This window comes from Schistocerca piceifrons, chromosome 6 (assembly GCF_021461385.2).
Source record: "Schistocerca piceifrons isolate TAMUIC-IGC-003096 chromosome 6, iqSchPice1.1, whole genome shotgun sequence".
NCBI classification, from domain to species: Eukaryota; Metazoa; Arthropoda; class Insecta; order Orthoptera; family Acrididae; genus Schistocerca; species Schistocerca piceifrons.
In genome coordinates this window covers 204,366,751-204,388,172 of record NC_060143.1, presented here as the reverse complement: position 1 = coordinate 204,388,172, position 21,422 = coordinate 204,366,751, and the positions used below count along the sequence as shown (strand labels likewise).

Below are 21,422 nucleotides of genomic sequence, written 5' to 3'. Positions count from 1 at the left end.
GTTACGTGATCTACCCACCTTATCTTCAGCATTCTTCTGTAGCACCACATTTCGAAAGCTTCTATTCTCCTCTTGTCCAAACTAGTTATTGTCCATGTTTCACTTCCATACATGGCTATACTCCATACAAATACTTTCAGAAACGACTTCCTGACACTTAAATCTATACTCGACGTTAACAAATTTCTCTTCTTCAGAAACGATTTCCTTGCCATTGCCAGTCTACATTTTATATCCTCTCTACTTAGACCATCATCAGTTATTTTACTCCCTAAATAGCAAAACTCCTTTACTACTTTAAGTGTCTCATTTCCTAATCTAATTCCCTCAGCACCACCCGATTTTATTTGACTACATTCCATTATCCTCCTTTTGCTTTTGTTGATGTTCATCTTATATCCTCCCTTCAAGACACTGTCCATTCCGTTCAACTGCTCTTCCAAGTCCTTTGCTGTCTCTGACAGAATTATAATGTCATCGGCGAACCTCAAAGTTTTTACTTCTTCTCCATGAATTTTAATACCTACTCCGAATTTTTCTTTTGTTTCCTTTACTGCTTGCTCAATATACAGATTGAATAACTTCGGGGAGAGGCGACAACTCTGTCTCACTCCCTTCCCAACCACTGCTTCCCTTTCATGCCCCTCGACTCTTATAACTGCCATCTGGTTTCTGTACAAATTGTAAATAGCCTTTCGCTCCCTGTATTTTACCCCTGCCACCTTCATAATTTGAAAGAGAGTATTCCAGTTAACATTGTCAAAAGCTTTCTCTAAGTCTACAAATGCTAGAAACGTAGGTTTGCCTTTTCTTAATCTTTCTTCTAAGATAAGTCGTAAGGTTGGTATTGCCTCACGTGTTCCAACATTTCTACGGAATCCAAACTGATCTTCCCCGAGGTCCACTTCTACCAGTTTTTCCATTCGCCTGTAAAGAATTCGCGTTAGTATTTTGCATCTGTGACTTATTAAACTGATAGTTCGGTAATTTTCACATCTGTCAACACCTGATTTCTTTGGGATTAGAATTATTATATTCTTCTTGAAGTCTGAGGGTATTTCGCCTGTCTCATACCTCTTACTCACCAGATGGTAGAGTTTTGTCATGACTGGCTCTCCCAAGGCTGTCAGTAATTCTAATGGAATGTTGTCTACTCCCGGGGCTTTGTTTCGACTCAGGTCTTTCAGTGCTCTGTCAAACTCTTCACGCAGTATCTTATCTCCCATTTCGTCTTCATCTACATCCTCTTCCATTTCCATAATATTGTCCTCAAGCACATCGCCCTTGTATAAACCCTCTATATACTCCTCCCACCTTTCTGCCTTCCCTTCTTTGCTTAGAACTGGGTTGCCATCTGAGTTCTTGATATTCATACAAGTGGTTCTCTTCTCTCCAAAGGTCTCTTTAATTTTCCTGTAGGCAGTATCTATCTTACCCCTAGTGAGACAAGCCTCTACATCCTTACATTTGTCCTCTAGCCATCCCTGCTTAGCCATTTTGCACTTCCTGTCGATCTCATTTTTGAGACGTTTGTATTCCTTTTTGCCTGCTTCATTTACTGAATTTTTATATTTTCTCCTTTCATCAATTAAATTCAATATTTCTTCTGTTACCCAAGGATTTCTATTAGCCCTCGTCTTTTTACCTACTTGATCGTCTGCTGCCTTCACTACTTCATCCCTCAGAGCTACCCATTCTTCTTCTACTGTATTTCTTTCCCCCCTTCCTGTCAATTGTTCCCTTATGCTCTCCCTGAAACACTCTACAACCTCTGGTTCTTTCAGTTTATCCAGGTCCCATCTCCTTAAATTCCCACCTTTTTGCAGTTTCTTCGGTTTCAATTTGCAGTTCATAACCAATAGATTGTGGTCAGAATCCACATCTGCCCCTGGAAATGTCTTACAATTTAAAACCTGGTTCCTAAATCTCTGTCTTACCATTATATAATCTATCTGAAACCTTTTAGTATCTCCAGGATTCTTCCAGGTATACAACCTTCTTTTATGATTCTTGAACCAAGTGTTAGCTATGATTAAGTCATGCTCTGTGCAAAATTCTACAAGGCGGCTTCCTCTTTCATTTCTTCCCCCCGATCCATATTCACCTACTATATTTCCTTCTCTCCCTTTTCCTACTGACGAATTCCAGTCACCCATGACTATTAAATTTTCGTCTCCCTTCACTACCTGAATAATGTCTTTTATCGTGTCATACATTTCGTCTATTTCTTCATCATCTGCAGAGCTAGTTGGCATATAAACTTGTACTACTGTAGTAGGCATGGGCTTTGTGTCTATCTTGGCCACAATAATGCGTACATGCTGTACACATAATTACTGCTATATGTGATTTAAAAATGTAGAAACTAGTTTATTCTGTATATTTTCACCCACTAAAGAATTACGATAAAACCCAACTGGATGGGAGAGTATTTTCAGAATACAATATGTTAAAATAATTATATCTGATGTCAACTGTGAAGTATCACACGTGTGAGTGGCTCAAAGACTTCTTAAATAACAGAACCCAATATGTTGTCCTCAACGGCAAGTGTTCATCAGAGACAGCGGTATCATCTGGAGTGCCCCAGGAAAGTGTGATAGGACCTATGTTGTTCTCTATGTACATAAATTATTTGGTTGTCAGGATGTATTTGAATGACAGGGTGGTCACCAACCTGCAGTTGTTTGCTGATGATGCTGTGGTGTACAGTAAGGTGTCAAAAAGCTGAGTGACTGTAGGAAGATACAAGATGACTTAAACAAAATTTCCAGTTGGTGTGATGAATGGCAGCTAGCTCTGAATATGGAAAAGTGTAAGTTAATTCATATGAATAGGAAGATCAAACCCTTAATGTTCGGATACAGTATTACTAGTGTTCTGCTTGACATAGTCAAGACTTTAAAGGATTTGGGCATAACATTGCAAAGCGATATGAGGTGGAACAAACATGTGAGAACTGTGGTAGAGAAGGCGAACGGTTGACTTCAGTTTATTGGGAGAATTTTAGGAAAGAGTGGTTCACCTGTAAATTAGGCTGTATGTAGGACTCTGGTGCGACCTATTCTTGAGTACTGCTTGAGCGTTTAGGATCTGTACCAGGTCGGATTGAAGGAAGAAATCGAAGCAACTCAGAGGTGGGCTGATACATTTGTTACCGGTAGGTTGGAATAATACGTAAGTGTTACAGAGATGCTTCGGAAACATTAATGGAAATCGCTGGAGGGAAGGCAATGTTCTTTTCGAGAAATACTATTGAGAAAATTTACAGAACCCGCATTTGAAGCTGACTGTTGAATGAATCTACTGCCGCCAACATACGTTGTGCGTAAGGACCACAAAGATAAGATATGACAAATTATAGCTTATACGGAGGGATACAGACAGTCGCTTTGCCCTTGCTCTATTTGTGAAACAGGAAAGGAAACGACAAATTATGGTGCAGGTTATCCTCTGCCACACACTGTACAGTGGCTTGAGGTTTATCTATGTAGATGTAGAAGTATCCCGCACAGACCTCTTCAAAAGACTTGGTATTTTGACAACTGTTTCATTAATAATCCTCTATCATTACCTATTTTCTCTATTCTTAAAAACAAAAAAAGGGGTGAAAAGCAATAATATAACACAAGGCCAAAAATAACCTCTACAAAGACTGTAATAGGTTAATATTAGTAAAAACATGGAGATGACGCTTGGGTACACACGTATTCAGCAACCAGAGTACATAAATGCCATGTGGATCATGGTGGAGTTAAAGACTGAATTAAGAAATTTCTGTTGGGCAACTCCCCCTCCTTCGTTGAAGAATATGTTCACAGAAACAATTGAATTAATATTTTAGGTTATTGTGTAATTAGAATTAGCACTGTAATATATGGTCTTTCTTAATGTTAAGTTTTTAACTGTGCTGCACTTAAAAGTAGACAGATGACTTCGTACATCCAGAGATCACTCTTTGCAGAATCCAGTGACTATGACATATGTAAAACTGAAAATAATGTAACACGTACAGTAACAGCCATTAAAAAAAAAAGAGAAAGTAACGTAAATCATTATTACTAAACTGGTGGAGATTTGAAGCTGAACTCATCAAATTTGCAAACTAATGGTTTTAACTTCAATTTCTCATTCCTAAGCACAAAGAGTGGCATATTTCTTACACTAATCACAAGAATTATGGACATGCACTGACTATTAAATGGGATTGGTGAGGGGCAATTCTGAGTGCACTAAACAGGGGTGCTGACATATTTGTTGAAATCTAAATCTCATGAACAGATGATACAAAATTATGTTTTCATATGGAATATCCAGCTTCTTGAAATCACAAAGTAAGAAACTATTGTGTGACAATGACTGATGGTATTTCATTGAATGCCGACTCGTGAAGACAGATGTATGACAGCAAAGCATTCCTGAAAAAATATAAATAACTTCCTTTTTGTTCAACAATATTGGCTGTACATCTGATTTAAGGAAATTGATCCCCAGCCACCTAATACACGTATAAAGCATGAATGATAAAGTATGGCTGGCTGATAAGTTATTCATGTCATGATAATCAAACAAAGGAAAACCCAGGATGGAATGTAACAATATTATGAGAAGGAAAGTTGCTACTTAGCATATAGCGGAGATGCTGAGTTGCAGATAGGCACAGCAAAAAGACTCTTATAATTACAGCTTTCAGCCGTTAAGGCCTTCATTAACAATAGACAGACACGCGCGCGCGTGCACAAGCACATGTCTGCAGTCAATCAACCTGCAGCACTTCACTGTTCCCCACCCCTACCATACTATCTCTGCCCCTCCACACTCCAGCCCCGTCCTTACCCCCACCCAGTAGCCACTCCCATCATGCACTGATGCTGCTGCTCGCAGTGTGGTTTCAGTTGCCTATTGTTTCATGTCATGATAACATTTTTTTTTTTTTTTTTTTGCCAAAGATATGCCTTAATTTCTTTTTGAAACCACTTATTTTTTTACAGGGGTTTGCTTTCATAGTTTTGCATGCAACATAAGTTATAAACAAGAAGTGCATGAGTAAGTGAAAACTGCAATAATCAACCATATCCCGCCCAAAATTTTTGAAGTATCTGTGAAAACCCACTGGTTCCACATGACACCACTGTGTTCTGGTTTGTACACATCGCTAGATGGCAGCAACAACAGGATCATGAGCATACAAGATATTTCTGCCAGCTCGTAATCAAGTGAATTCATGGATTTGTTACATCAGTTCTGCTAATGAAGTGATGTTATTTTTTAGGTAACTTTTGTGTGTTTTTATTTAAAAAATATGTAGAGTGCTTTAAATGCTTTTGTAAGAATTGTACTTTTACAGAGAACTATATGTATTGCTTTCAGTATTACAAGCTTCTAAACAAATGGGTCCATGTGGACACAGTGGGAACATTAGTATCTTGGGGTAAGTACAAGTGAGATTATGTAAAAAAATATTACTGTGTGAATAAACCAATTTTATTTCCCTTTGCAGATGTCTAAATTATCAACAGAAGTTATTATGATGAATGATGAAGCTTCTGATGGTATCAAAAAACTGCAGGAATATTTGGATGATGAAGTGATTGAAAATAATGTGGACTAATGGAAGACTCAGATGCAGTGAGGGAAGAGCCTTGTAATGGTTTGCCAGTTGAGCCTGTTTCTCAGTCTTTTGACTCTAATGATAATGAAACAGAAATTACCACTAGGCCTACTCTTTGTAATGGTGATAGTGATGATTTGATGTTCCATTGGCTCAAATAATGAAGAAACTACAAAATAAAACCAGCAGCTGTATAGGGAAATCATATCACGATTTATCCAATTTGACCGGTTCTGTAACCGAATCACCTGAGCACGACACACCTACAGTATTAAAATTTTTTTTTTTTCTGATGACATGAAAAATAGAGTGGATAAGAACAGGAGGAGAACGGGAAGTAGTGTCAATACAACTTCTGCAGAAATTAAACAAATTTTTGGTGTACATTTGGTTGCTTCTACTGGCCTGAACATAGTCGAGTCGAAAGAACTGCAGGGGGGGGGGGGGGGGGGGGGTAGGCATTAACAAATTATGATCATATATTCATTTTGTATAAATAATGACAATATGATGGCCAGAGATGACCCAAATCACAACACACTTCAAAATTCATCATTTGATCTCCAATTTGGAAAGGGGGGAGTAACCCACGAAGAACATCTGTCTGTTGTTGAACTGAGTAACCCCTTCAAAGAGTGATCCTCTCTGAAGCAATATTTATGAAATAAGGCAAATAAGTGGTGGATAAAGGTATTTACAATTACAAGTAATGGTGGGATTTTACACGCCTTTGAAATATATACTGGGAGAAGTAGTTAGTAATACTAACTTGGAAATAAGTGTCGATATTGTCAAATATGACCCCAGACAGCACAAACTACAAACTTACCTTCAACAATTGCTTACTCCGAGGACCGAAGTTTTAAATTGGCCTGTACATCGTCTGTCTGTTGCAGTTTGTGCCTTGAGAATGGAAGGGTGTACTCCCGCCGAAATATCGGCGGTTGCTGTAAATTTTACCTGACTGCATTCCCGCAAGTTGTTTGAAGATTGTATACGTCAGGAGAAACTCAGGTCTTACAATTGCTTACTTAACATTCACTATTAGTTATACTACAAGAATGCAGAAATTGGATTGCTGCATGATTCAATTTAATAGGATGTCAATTTGTGACCTCACATCAGACAAAGCTCACATCATTAGAATGTGGGTCTAGTGATCAAAAAACGGATGAAAACAACAACACAAAATGTTTGGCAATAAAAGTTCACACGATATCTTTGTACATGTGTGTCAAGCCATTATACTAAAATGGTCAGTAAATGACCTTCTGGACATGCTTGTCTCCTTGTACAGCATCAAGCTAAGGGCAAAAAGATATTACCTTTGGATCATTTTTCATCTTGCTGATACATGTGTAGTAAATGCTTAGCTTCTATATAAGCGACACTGTTCCTAGCTAAAAGAGAGGCCTCTCTCTTCAGTGCAGTTCGGACTAGAAGTAGCCAATGCATTGCTTCAGACATTGTGACTCTTTAAGAGGAAATATGGCCGCCCATCAACTGAACAATGAAAGATGCAAATTGTTTATACACAATTTATCACCCACTAGATGTCCAAAATGTGATGTAGCATTATGTCTCCATAGCAAAAAGGACTGTTTTGTAAAATTTCACACCAAATGAAAACTGGGCTTTCAGTGAGGTCCATTATTTGTCTTGGTTATCTTTTTTGCTATTAGTGAATAAAAAGCTATTAAAGTAGTTGTTTCGAACTTTTAAGACTATTTTATGAATATTATTGATTGAATATAGATTCCTGACCTGTATTTCCACCGAATCTGTATGACACTCCCCTCCCCCCCACACACACAAAGCTAAAAAAAATGAAATAATTTTTAATGTGTTGCTAGTATTTGTAAGTAAAAAAAAAAAAAAAAAAAAAAAGGGCAACATAAAAATTTGGCCTGGGAAAGATTAACTTGATAAAACAGATATTTGTTATAAGATTTGAGGTCAGTGAGTGTACAAGAAATTAACTGTGTAACAAATGCTTAATGACAATTTTGGAATTGGGTGAAAAAATGAAAAGCTAGTTCCTTTCACATTAAATTTAATTAACAACACAAACTGAGGCAAATTACATTATTTGTTTTTATTAGACAAATGTTTAATATCCCAAAAACTAGCAACTCTGACAAAAATATTAAACCCTAAAAAAAAAAAAAAAAAAAAAAAAAAAAAAAATTATAAATTCATAAATATAGTATAAAGCCTACGTCCTACAGCAATTGTGTTATGAAGGACTGAAGGAAGGCAACTGGATAGTATGTAGAACAGTGTTTGTAGGCAATGTAAATATTTTGCAACAATTTTAGTGGAACTTTTTTTCTTCAACAGTTACATTTCAAATGAATGCTAGTGAAATAACATGTGAAAAAACATACTATAGTTATTGAAATTTGTCATTTGAGTCATGTTTAAATATCATGCCTGGTTTGCAACCACATGACAAGTAACAAATAACTTCCAGAAGAGTGAATAACTTTTTGTGATCCCCATGTTGCCTTCCATTAGACATTCTAAGGCAAATAAATATATGCTTAATAAAACGGCAGTTATTTTCAGCCTTGTAAAATAGGCTTAGTCATGTATACATATATTTTATATATACATATGTAGATATTAATTCACAGTCTCATTTGCAGTTAGATAATTCAAATTGAACAGCTTAAAAATGCTTTACTTGGTGAGAATGGCAGTGATATGATTTTGAGAAGAAATAAATGGCAGTATGTTCTTGTTATGAAATAGTTTACAAATCACATTTAAGATAAATGTCACAATTTGTATGTCTCCTTTTCTTTTAAACATTTCTTCACTTGTATTAGGTAGGCAACAAGATTTCTAAAAGTCTATAAATACAATTTCTCTGCAGAATCCAGCCCATCTATGAATCTTGGAGACCAGTAATACTGGCATGAATGAGAAAAATAAATTACTACATGTGTATGGTTTTATCACTTTTCTTCTGCGAAATGTAAACAAGATGTGCTGGTCAATTACCGAATGACATTACAAGTTTGTGATCCAATCCAAACTATTACTGCAGTATTTTTATTTGCATGATAAATATTTAATTCTGGAATTTGTTAAGATGCATGGAATGAAGATCATTGCTTGAAGCAAAATTCACTGACAAGAAAAATTGCAAGTCTAATCTACGATCAATTAACAATTCTGAACTATACTAAATTATAAATGAACTTTGTTTTAATACATAAATATATACTTTACATTTTATCACACCTCGTTTTTTTGGCATAAATCATACAGTTATTCAAGTCTTAATAGTACTACATGTCTTCATTTTTATTTTATACATTTTTAAAATTAACTGCTTACCCTAATTAAGAGATCATGTAATGCAGCATGGATTATTTAGACATTATTAAAATAGTGAAGGATCAATCACAGCAGAACACAGTGAGTAAACAGGTACATGTTATAAATAAACCAATACACTATTGATTTATCTCAAATGCAAAAGTATTTGTTGATTGTGTTACCTTTCTCTTGAACATTCTCAAAGGAAGAACTGAATAGCTTAATACCAATTTGGTGTAAAAATCCAGTAGCTTTCTAAATCAACTTTCAGTCTTTCATAATGTTAATTATACAATCAATATTAGTCACCTACTTATTGATAATGTGAATCATCTATTGAAGAATAGCAGACAGTACAGAGATGAGTGATAAATTGTAAAATTTCTTGTCAATTTTCTACTAGTAATTATAACACTATCAAAATAAGCAGAAAATTGAGAAAAAAATGGGCTAGTCATTAAAAAGCCTTGTTTGGAAATATTTGGCATGGAACCTATAAATTCAGATATCACATGCCTGCAATCATATAATAAAGTAACTTTTCCCTAAATAATTAGTTTTCTACACGAAATACCTCATACCTCCTTCCCCCATTTTATTTCTAAAAAAGCCTTGAGATTTTTCTTTCAGAAGTATAACAAAGTCATTCGTAGGTGTGAAAGACAAAAATACTTCTAAAATAAGCCAAGTGTATTGACTTCAGTTACTTTTTCCATGACAAAAAACACCTTTTTGAAAACTCAGTAATATTTTTCAGAGAGAGAGAGAGAGAGAGAGAGAGAGAGAGAGAGAGAGAGAGAGAGAGAGATTTAGGGGAGGAGGAGGAGGGGGAGGAGGACGAAAGAGGCACCCTGGAAACAGCCTAATTAGAGCATACTTGGAAGAGAGAAATGTGATTAACCTCCTCCTCATATTACGCAACAGATAGATTACTGTAGGCACAATGAACTAAGCAATATTTAATTTCTTTTGATGCTTCATCTCAAAAATAGTGATCAAACAACTAACGTAATTGTGACTGAGGAATAGTTACTATTATATTCATAACATCAATGGTTTAAAAATAACATCTTCAGTCTCCAAAACAATTTTTGTAAGTTTTATTGGTCATAAAAAAGTGCTAAACTGAAATATGTCTGTCTACAATTGTCAATATGAACCACTCCGAGGAAAACAAATCGATCTTGAAACATAGGTAGTCAGTTGATTTAAGTTTTGTTAATTTAAGTGCTCTCTAATCCAACTTACCAAGTACTGGTCTCTGTGACTTAGAACAAATTGTAGAGTGATACTTTTACAGTTCTTCACACACTTGCAAGATATGGTAACAACATATTTAACTGAAAGTAATAACAAATTTATCATACAAAGGCACATGTCTTCATCCACTAATAATTTCCATGTCCATTCTCCATGCCACAAAGTGAGTTCAAACACATTCAAAGGCAACAAGTAAGGCTACAGAAAGACTGGTTGCACAGTATTCTTTCGTACATAAAGTAAGGTAAATATTGCTATAATATCTGACATAAATGAACTCTTGGTGCTTCTCAATATCTTAACACTTAGAGTTATCTTTCACATTTTTACATTTACACAACCATCACATACACTTTCAGAAAACATCACATATAATTACAATTATGATGGGGTTATAATTCCCAGGGTTTCCCAATTAGTTGACTGTATGTTTTACAAGAAAAATGTGTATAAAGCGTTCTGTCCAAAATAGTTATCCAAATACAGTGTAACTGACATTTGAACCCTGTTCCTACATTTTGCAGAAACAATAATTCATTCGCAGATTAAGATACATTTATATACATTGGTTAAAAGAAATCTGCTTATAACAATGTAAGCTGTTCTTTTACCACAAAATCAATCACAGCAGTTTATGAAAAAATTGCAGTATTCAAAGCCTATACGTCGTTTTTTGCCAAATGTTTATTTATTAGCTCTCAGCCTGTTTCAGGCAAATGGAAGATGAAATGCTCACACCCAAATACAGATTCAAATTGCTTGCCACATATATAAATATTGCTCTGTATAGTCTCATGAGTCACACTCATGTAAACTGGTGATTATCTACCACGGAAATGCTGAAGTGTGTGTAATATACTCTTTCAGCGTCCCGATAACAGGCACAGAGTCCTATTCACTTCCTGCGAATCCTAAATTGATGCTTAATATAATTATAATAATTTAAATGGACTTACTTTTCTTCAGGGCACCACACAAAAAGCAATAAAAACATTAAGAATTACTTTTTTGTTTCTACTGGTAGCAACATCTGAAAAACTATACATAAAACCACTTATGTTGTGGGAGTGTGGGGCCACAGATGATATCAGAATTTTAGAGCATATGGAGGTGGTGTATGGGAATACCAGATAAATTGTGCATCTTAATGAGTTTTTCCAATGTGTTACATTTTAACTGTCTCAAGGCTGCTTAGTTTTTTCCCTGTATTCTATTACAGAATAACTGGTGGACTCAAATTTAGTATACTGTGTTTACGTACTGGTCGATATTTTCATTTACATGAATATGTGGAAAGAATAGAATGGAGCCTGCTTAGCACACTGTTTTGATTATGCTCTATATCCTATTGTCTTGTCACTTCAGTTTGAGTGGTAGTTGTTCTGATGAAGCTTACCTCTCTTTCCAGTACTTGAGTGTATGTATTAAAAATGAATGTTATTTTTTCTCACATCCAAAGGAAACAGATCTTCTGACATATCAGCTGGAATTTGTGATAAAATGATAATGTTATTTTGTTCTATGTTTCCTGTTTCATATGCTTTTCTATGTTTCGTTCGTATGCTTCACAGACAAACAGCGTGGTTGACCAAACCTCATACTATTGTTTTTCACGGGCAATGCTTTTTACAATTAAGCTATCTAGGCCTGATTAAAGATTAACTTTAGAGCTCCAATCAGCTGCTGCCTCATTCCTCAATGTTCACTTGCACACTTAACTATACTAGCACTCCTGTAGGCCAATACATTGTGGAGAACGGCTGAGCAAAACTTTTAGGATTATTTCTACAGTTAATATTTTCTTATACAGCAGTGAACAGTTTTCCATTTTGGCACAGTTTTAAGCTGTCAGAACATTTTACACTAGGATATACTTCGGTGAAATGTTCATCCAAGATCTTCATGATTATTTTATAAATATAATTTTTTGTACATTAAAATAAAGAACCTACATGATTAAAACAGAAGTGATGTGGTCCCCCACATCAGAAAATGATTAGCCAGCAGTTTCTTTGAACAGTTCTTTGAATATTCTATGACTACAGTTCAGTTAGTTATGTAAACCTGATGGCCAGTGTTCCTGCACAGTAAACTTCTTGACACATGTGCACTGCAATTACAGTGATAATTATACAAGACGAGCAAACTTAACTACAGGGAACAGTCCCACACGATTTTCCTCAAATCACATTGTACCACATTCTTTCTTGTATGAAATGTGAGCTTTGGTTGTGTTATTTATTTAATGTTTACCTTTACATCTTCCTCAAGACATCTTTCACTAGTGTGTCAGGAGAGCAAAAATGTTTGCACATGTAGAGGGCAAATAAAATTTGACACTATACAGCCATTTGGTAGTTAACTATTAATTTAATATTTAAACGGTCCAGTTTTGAATACTGCAACTGATGTATCTTCTGTTGTCCTGTCCACACGAGAACAACAACAACTACCATTTTTATTAATGCAAATACTATTAGTCACTGCCTCATCACAGTAGTTTTAGCTGGCAGTCGTTACATGAAAATCATCTGCCCAAACAGCAACATAATTTTTCTTCCCTTAACTTTTCTACTTCTAGTATAAATGTTCTTAATATTCATTTTTAATAATTCTTCCACAGTCAATATTAAAATCGCATGTGTAGTTTTCCGTGTGTCTTACTCCCCACTGAGAAATTAGATACTTACAGTCTTGCTCTGAGCACTGCCTAAGTACTCTTAAAAATCACAAAACACAAGGCAACTACCCTCCACAGTAATATAAACAATAAAAGTAGAAGTACTCAAGAGAATGAACCTACAAATAACTTATTTATTGCCTGTATTGCAAGTGTTTTCTTATCATTTGGTGTTGGAGACAAATGTAAAATGTGTTAAGAATCAGCACAAAGAGTGGACAAAATTAAATTTCATAAAGTGTGTACAATAGAAGAAAGATAACAGGTAACTTTTATTAAATTTGAAGCAAGCACTAAAATCAACTTTGAACAGAGGCAATCAGGAAAGCAGTTTAATTTACTGTCAGACTGGTTTGTATACAAAGAACAATAACTACTACTTGTGAATAAAAATAATTAAGAATGTGTACATTTTTCCTCTTTTTTTTTTTTTTTTGCAGTTAGCACAACTGAAACATAAACCTGTCATTAAAAGGGGCCTGTCATTTATACAACTAGACCAATGAAGTGTACCTATTTTAAAATCACATTACATGGTGAACACTGTAATATTTAACTTATCTACAATTCTGGCAGTCATTTTCCCTGAGATTCAACAACTGGCGGTGCTTTATTATTTGGGAAACCCTGTTACACTGAAGTCTACAAAATTTAGTGCATATTTAATAAAAATAAATTATTGAACACTGTTGTCTTACTCAGTATTAACAAAAAAACTCTGGAAGTGTCCAGCATCTGTTAGCACAAACAATGACATCTTTCTCTCACATATATAAAACCCACACTTGTGGGAGTGAGCACTCACACACTCTCTCTCTCTCTCTCTCTCTCTCTCTCTCTCTCTCTCACACACACACACACACACACACACACACACACACACACACACACACACACACACACTACCTTATTTACAATGCTTATTATGGCATACTAATTTACAACAACCAAACCACTTATGGAAGTCAATAAATTACAGAACATATACAACGACATTACCAAAATGTATGATTTTTTGTTATCCAAATATAATATGAGCAAACATATGAATGGAAGTCAAAAATAACAGCATTATGTATTGTATCTATAACTTCTATTTCATACAAAATATGTTTGAGCATACCAACTGGCAGTTACAGTAATTGGGAGTAATGTTCTTGAAATCTCCTAAGCTCCACATCCAAATCCTGGAAAAGGAATAAACACAGATTATAAAATACAACATATGGCAGGAATAGTGAAACTCAAAATAAAAACATTAATTTACACTGATATGGATAAACTTTTTTTAGAGTAACAGGATAGGACTTCACATTTTGAATGCCTTCCATCTCATGATCCAAAATTCTCCTGAAGAGAATAAACTATCTCAAAAACCCAGAGAAACAGAAATAGCTTCACAGTTGTGCACCTGGGCAACTACTCATTATTTTACAATATTCGCCATCAGGCAGCTAACAAGAGATTAAAAGGGAAAAACAATCTGTTTCACAATCCGTTTCAGCAAAAAAGCATTCTTGAGAAATTAGAATGTTGAACGATAGATTTGTCAACAAAACAGTAGCATATTTTACAGCAAAAAGTTTGTGTGAAGGTTTACTTTTTGGTTTGTAAGTCAATATGTAAACTGGGTATGGGGGTGGGATATTGCGTTTATTATCTGCACAATGCCAACTGCCACCAATGGAGGAATAATTTGGGATGTCTCAATTACCAAGTCCCAGACTGAAATATTTGTAAGCAGGATAAGAGGTGGTACAATACATAAAGTGGAACACATACAATGGCTGGCCCCAAGTGTTTCTCCATACAAGACAAAGCCATCTCTCCACACTGAAGTTTGACCGTGTGGTTGTTAATATCCTCTGTGCAACCAGCTAGACATGACCAGCAATAATAGCCTCACCCTTATAAAAGTTGAAGAGAAACTATGTGACATGGAAATAATTTAACATGTTATATTCCAATTCATTCAAAGCGTTACTTTCTGTGTTGGTTTATCATCTGCATTGCTCATATCTTCTGCCCCCTTTCTCTGACCACCTCCTTTCTGCTTCTTCCCTCTGTCCATCCCCTCCTTGCCATCTGTCTGACACTCCCATCTCTCTGCCTATCCTCTACATCCACTCTCTCCGTCCACCCCTTCTCCTCATCTCAGTCCATCTCTCCCTACCCTGTCTCTCGGTCCCTCTCTTCCTACCACCTATCTTGGTCTTGCCCCCCCCCCCCCCCCCCCGTCTAGTCATATATCACCTGAAACACATTCTGATGCTACTCACACAACATCCATGCTTGTCTACTCATATATCACCTGAAACATTTTCTGATGCTACTCACACAACATGCCACTCATGTAGGGCAGGCTAGATGTCAGGTACAAACTAACCTTTTTACCCATACTCCCACCCCTAAGGAAGCTAGATGGTTCTTAACCCCATAGTACTACTTCCAGACGATAAGTAGTATGTGTACCAAATGTAGTTCGAATTGATCCAATAGTTTAGGAAATGTGGGACATATATACGGCATGCACTCGGCACATCATCCCCCCCCCCCCCCCCCCCCCCCCGGGTCCACATCCTCTTCCTACACACACACACACACACACACACACACACACACAGTTTGACTAACATGCTCAGAAAAATGTTTCTGAACTGTCTTCTGAAGACCCCAGCCAACTACATCATAGTGGAAGTACAGTCTGTGAGATTATCACTTGTTCATCACTTTAACTGTACTTCAAGTAGGGTCATTTCATGTCAGCGGGACCAATATTCAAAAGTGTCCCCACTCTACCACCTCCAAATCTAATTAAAATTGGTGTGAAGGTTCTATATGGTTTTTGATGGTTATATACTGAATTGCAGTCCAGTGGTCGAATTTTAGGGGCTTTTAAAGAGAGGCTACCCACCTTTGCATCATGTATGAAGGTGCATGTGTAAAGTCCTAGCAAACATTTGGCCATTTGCTTTAATATACATAGACAACTTTTTAAGCTGAATAACACCATGGCAAAAATTAGGAATTTAGCCACACCTAAAAATAGATAAAGGGCTCTAAAGTGGCTAAAAAAATTCATTACGCTATACTGAAAGCCAAGTTTTGACTCACCACTGCTACTTTTCATATAAACCAATCACATCAAAACTTCAGGGGGTTATTCCTACCTATGATGTCTATATATGGATCAAATTTAATTAATATTGGATGCCTAGAGGAAACAATAAGTGCCTGCAAAGATGGCAAAAAATCTTGTTCAATCCTTTTTTTCTAGCCACAGCTGGAAAGAGCATGCTTTAAGTTTTCAAAGCTATATTGTTTAATTTCTGGCTCTTGCATCTTGATGAGTAAAAATGCCTGTCAAAATTAGGGAAAATGGATTATCGATAAATACAAAAAATAACACAATTTGAACTCTTAAAATCAAAATATGCATAATTGTAATGTCTCTTAATAGCATAAGTTTTGCCTGTGGTTGAGGAAATGTAACTGTGTTAATAAGAAGTGTTTACAAATAAAAGTCAGAAAATACTCTTTGTTGTTGTCTTCAGTCCTGAGACTGGTTTGATGCAGCTCTCCATGCTACTCTATCCTGTGCAAACTTCTTCATCTCCCAGTACTTACTGCAACCTACATCCTTCTGAATCTGCTTAGTGTTTTCATCTCTTGATCTCCGTCTACGATTTTTACCCTCCATGCTGCCCTCCAATGCTAAATTTGTGATCCCTTGATGCCTCAGAACATGTCCTACCAACCGGTCCCTTCTTCTTGTCAAGTTGTGCCACAAACTCCTCTTCTCCCCAAATATATTCAACACCTCCTCATTAGTTACATGATCTACCCATCTAATCTTCAGCATTCTTCTGTAGCACCACATTTCAAAAGCTTCTATTCTCTTCTTGTCCAACCTTTTAAGATTATAAAATCTAGAAGATCGTAATGGAACACGATGTTGCTTTAGAAATTTTAACCCTACAGTGCATGGTGGTGCATATATGCATTGCCACTCAGTTTCCATTGGCATTATAAAGCAACAATAGTGTTTAAGGCTCTATCGTCACAGCAGTGATACATTGGTGAATCAACAATTTCACCTACTGCTTTCATTATTGGCAATTTTCCCATTGACAGTCTTCTGTTCGGTGTTATCTCTGGGGCTGTACAATCTTAGTGTTGAATACTGAGTGTTTGAATAATCAATAATCATTGTTGTAGCTGAAGGTAAGCATAAGACAAAATGTTTAGATAGCCTGATTTGTATATTTTATATACAAACAACACAATCTTTACAAGTAATTTACAAAAATTGTTAATTTTAAGTGAATGTTTCATATGCACCACAGTGTGTAATAGCATCTTACAGTGTGCTTCAAACCAGAATATTCATGACCCTTCAAAATTGCTTGTTATAGGTTAATAAAGTATTGTATAAAATGAACCAACAGACCCTTGCATCCTGCTACTTTTTTGGATCGGATGGAGCTGACTGTCAGGGTTCATCAAACCATTTTCATACTACTACTCTACCATTCCACTCTCGAATGGCGCGTGGGAAAAAGGAATACGTAAATCTTTCCGTTTACACTCTGATTTGTTTTATTTTATTATTGATGATCATTTCTCCCTACATAGGTGGGTGTCAACAAAATATTTTCACATTCGGAAGAGGAAGTTGGTGATTGAAATTTCGTAAATAGATCTCGCCGCAAAGAGAACCGCCTTTGTTTCAGTGACTGCCACCCCAACTCGCGTATAGTATCACTCCTATTGCGCGATAACACGAAACGAGCTGGCTTTCTTTGCACTTTTTCAATGTCCTCTGTCAGTCCTACCTGATAAGGATCCCACACCGCGCAGCAATATTCCAGCAGAGGATGGACAAGTATAATGTGGACTGTCTCTTTAGTGGGTTTTTTGCATCTTCTAAGTGTTCTGCCAACAATGCGCAGTCTTTGTTTCGCCTTCCCCACAATATTATCTATGTGGTCTTTCAAATTTAAGTTGCTCACAATTGTAATTCCTAGGTATCTAGTCGAATTGACAGTCCTTGTATTTGTGCAATTTATCGTATACCCAAAATTTATAGGATTTCTTTTAGTACCCCTGTGGATGACCTCGCACTTTTCTTTGTTTAGTGCCAATTGCCACTTTTCACACCATACAGAAATTTTCTCTAGATAATTTTGTAATTGGAAGTGATCGTCTGATGATTTTAATAGACGGTAAATTACAGCGTCATCTGCAAACAACCTAAGGGGGCTGCTCAGATTATCACCAAGATCATTTATGTAAATCAGGAACAGCAGAGGGCCTATGACACTACCTCGTGGAACGCCAGATATCACTTCTGTTCTACTCGATGATTTACCATCTATCGCTACAAACTGTGACCTCTCTGAGAGGAAATCACGAATCCAGTCACACAACTGAGACTATACTCCATATGCACACAATTTGATTAAAAGTCACTTGTGAGGAATGGTATCAAAAGCCTTCCGGAAATCCAGGAATATGGAATCGATCTGAGATCCCTTGTCTACAGGACTCATTACTTCATGGGAATAAAGAACTAGCTGCGTTGCACAAGAACAATATTTTCTGAATCCGTGTTGGTTATGTATCAATAAGTCATTTTCTTCAAGGCGATTCATAATGTTTGAGTACAGTATATGCTCCAAAATCCTACTGCAAATCGAGGTCAGTGATATTGGTCTATAGTTCAATGGGTTAGTCCTATTTCCTTTCTTGAATATTGGTGTGACCTGTGCTACCTTCCAGTCTTTAGTAACAGACCTTTCATCAAGTGAGCTGTTGTATATGATTGCTAAGAAAGATGCTATTGTGTCTACATACTCTGAAAGGAACCTGATTGGTATACCATCTGGACCAGAAGACTTTCCTTTCTTAAGTGAATTGAGTTGTTTCGCAACACCTAAGATATCTACTTTTATGTCACTCATGCTAACAGCTGTTCTGCTTTTGAATTCTAGAATATCTACTTCATCTGCTTTCGTGGAGGAATTACAGAAAACTGTATTTAGTAACTCCACTTTAGTGGCACCATCATCGGTAACATTTCCATTGCTATCACGCAGTGACGGTATTGACTGTTTTTTGCCAATGGTGTACTTCACATACGACCAAAATATCTTCGGGTTTTCTACCATATTTTGAGACAATGTTTCATTGTGGAAACTCTTAAAAGCATCTCATCTCAGATTGGTATCTGCACTAAATTTCGAGCTTCCGTGAAACTTAGCCAGTCTTGGGGATTTTGCGTTCTTCTGAATTTGGCATGCTTTTTTCGTTGCTTCTGCAACAGTGGCCTCACGTGTTTTGTGTACCATGGTGGATCAGTCCCGTCTCATATTAACTTATGCAGTATGAATCTATCAATTGCTGTCAATACTGTAACTTTGAATTTGAGCCTTACCTGGTCTACACTTACATAATTAGCTCGGAAGGAATGGAGACTCACTCTTAGGAAGGCATCAAGCGAATTTTCATCTGCTGTTTTAAATAGATATATTTTGCATTTATTTTTAGTGGTTTTGGTTGATATGGTTTTGAGCCTCGCTACAATGACCTTGTGTTCACTAATCCCTGTATCCGTCATGACGCGCTCTATTAGATCAGGATTATTTGTGGCTAAGAGGTCAAGTGTGTTTTCGCAACCATTTACAATTCGTGTGGGCTCATGAACTAATTGTTCAAAGTAATTTTCACAGAAAGCATTTAGTACAACCAGTTAAGGAAATGTCGCCAATGGACAAGGAGCTTCTATGATGTAGGTCTAGCTTGATTTTACTGAAGATGCTCAAATCTGTTCATACCATAATGCCTTGTTGATGACAAAATTTAAATTCCAGCAGAAGACTTGCTGCAACCCATTTGGTAAAGAAAAAACACATAACCAAAAACGCTTTAACACCAGTAACCATTGAAGTGTCTGATTAGTTGAAGTTACTGACTGATGAAGTTTTTAAACCTGTCAGAATTTGTACAAAATGCAGACATGAAGTGTTCCAAAAGGAACCACTCCACCAGGATAACCAAGAATCACCAACCACTGAAGACATGGGTGTTGCTGATGCTTGCTTTACTGTTAATACTTCATTATCATCACTTCGAGAGACACCATTAAAATTTCAGTGGATCAGCAAAAGGGACTCAACGGGATACATAAAGCACTCTGAAAGCCCAGAGCACCATTATTAGGGCAATTGCCATGAACACTGGTATGAGCCAAGTAGATATTGCTCAAACACAAATTGAAGAGTGCCAAAAAATGTAAAAATATGGACATCTTAATTGAAGGACTTTAGATTAACCTTCAGACTTTAGGCAATTGCAGTAAAGTTCAAATTTTGACCCTGGCCCCAAATAACTGCACTATTGAAAGAACAACTAAAGAATTTGTTGTTTCAACTAGAATTGTAAAGCAGGCTAAGAAATTAAGATGAAAGATGGGATTTTGGCAATACCTGCAAACTGAATAGGGAAAAAGCTCAGTGACAAAGTAAAACAAAAGTCCTCACTTTTTTTTAAAGATTTTTCTCATTTATGCCCAGGCAAAAAGGATTATGTTACAGTAAGAATAAATTGGGGGGAAAAAAAAAAAAACTGAACTGAAATTTTATAAATAACCATCAAAGGCCATATAGAACCTTCAAACCAAATTTCATTGGATTTGGAGGTGGTTATGTGGGGGCCCCTGGTCCCCTTGACGTGTGATGACCCATTAGTTACATTTACTCTTTCAATTCTTTGTATTGCACTCAGGCCTTTCAATTATCATATTTAAATAACATCCATTACCCCTTTCTACATTAAAGATTTAGTCATTTTTGTAAAATTAGCTACACTTTCATGTTCTTGAATATTAGAAATGTTTGCAGCATTGAGTGAAATTCTGTAACCTGTGGCGTATTCTTTGCAGTGAGGTGCCTATGAAGAACAGCACCTTGCAACAACACTGACATTATGATTAGCATTTTATTGAAATTCACAACTACCTAATCACCAAATAAGTTTAAATTTTGTGTTATAGTGACAGGATAAACAAGCTTTTTAACACCCTAATCTATCACTTTCAATCATCCGTCTATATTACAGTGCTTTTTTCCTGTATAAATAGTGTGACATAGCTAAAATTGCCGCAAGTAAATTATAAAATTTTAAGTAATCCTTGAGAGCAGTACAGCCCCATTTCAAATAATTGACATTTTAGGAATGCTACTATTACAGCTTAGTTCATGTTCACGACTCACTATCACTACTGACCACACACGGCAGAACAGGCTTGGTCACTAAGTAAACTGGGAATTTTTACAGGTGTGTTCTTAAAAAGTTACGCTAATTTTCTCTCGGCATTCTTCAAAACTATTATCTATATTGTCTCAAACTTTTTATTATGTTTGAGAACTTTAAACATTGCAGCGTGTCAGCAATCGTGAATAATTTAATGATTATAAAGAATCTGCCTCGATTGCAAATAGAAACCGGATGTTGACCTAGGTTTCGGTGGGGGTAACCATGCCT

General features: G+C 36.3%; 1 protein-coding gene and 1 long non-coding RNA gene across 2 annotated transcripts in view; one reads left to right on the top strand and one right to left on the bottom strand.

The window, feature by feature from the left end:
- Nucleotides 1–5,818, top strand: part of LOC124803087 — a 49,924-nt gene extending 44,106 nt beyond the window's left edge. Inside the window, exons 2-4 of the long non-coding RNA XR_007017198.1 lie at nucleotides 4,992–5,272; nucleotides 5,371–5,431; nucleotides 5,501–5,818. This is a non-coding gene — a long non-coding RNA (uncharacterized LOC124803087). The remainder of the gene's footprint in view (nucleotides 1–4,991; nucleotides 5,273–5,370; nucleotides 5,432–5,500) is intronic.
- A 2,075-nt stretch (nucleotides 5,819–7,893) lies between these two features.
- LOC124803084 (ATPase family AAA domain-containing protein 2-like) overlaps nucleotides 7,894–21,422 on the bottom strand; it is a 238,536-nt gene continuing 225,007 nt past the window's right edge. The window contains exon 25 of the mRNA XM_047264216.1: nucleotides 7,894–14,065. Coding sequence (XP_047120172.1) covers nucleotides 14,012–14,065 — 54 coding nt within the window. The 3' untranslated portion in view covers nucleotides 7,894–14,011. The remainder of the gene's footprint in view (nucleotides 14,066–21,422) is intronic.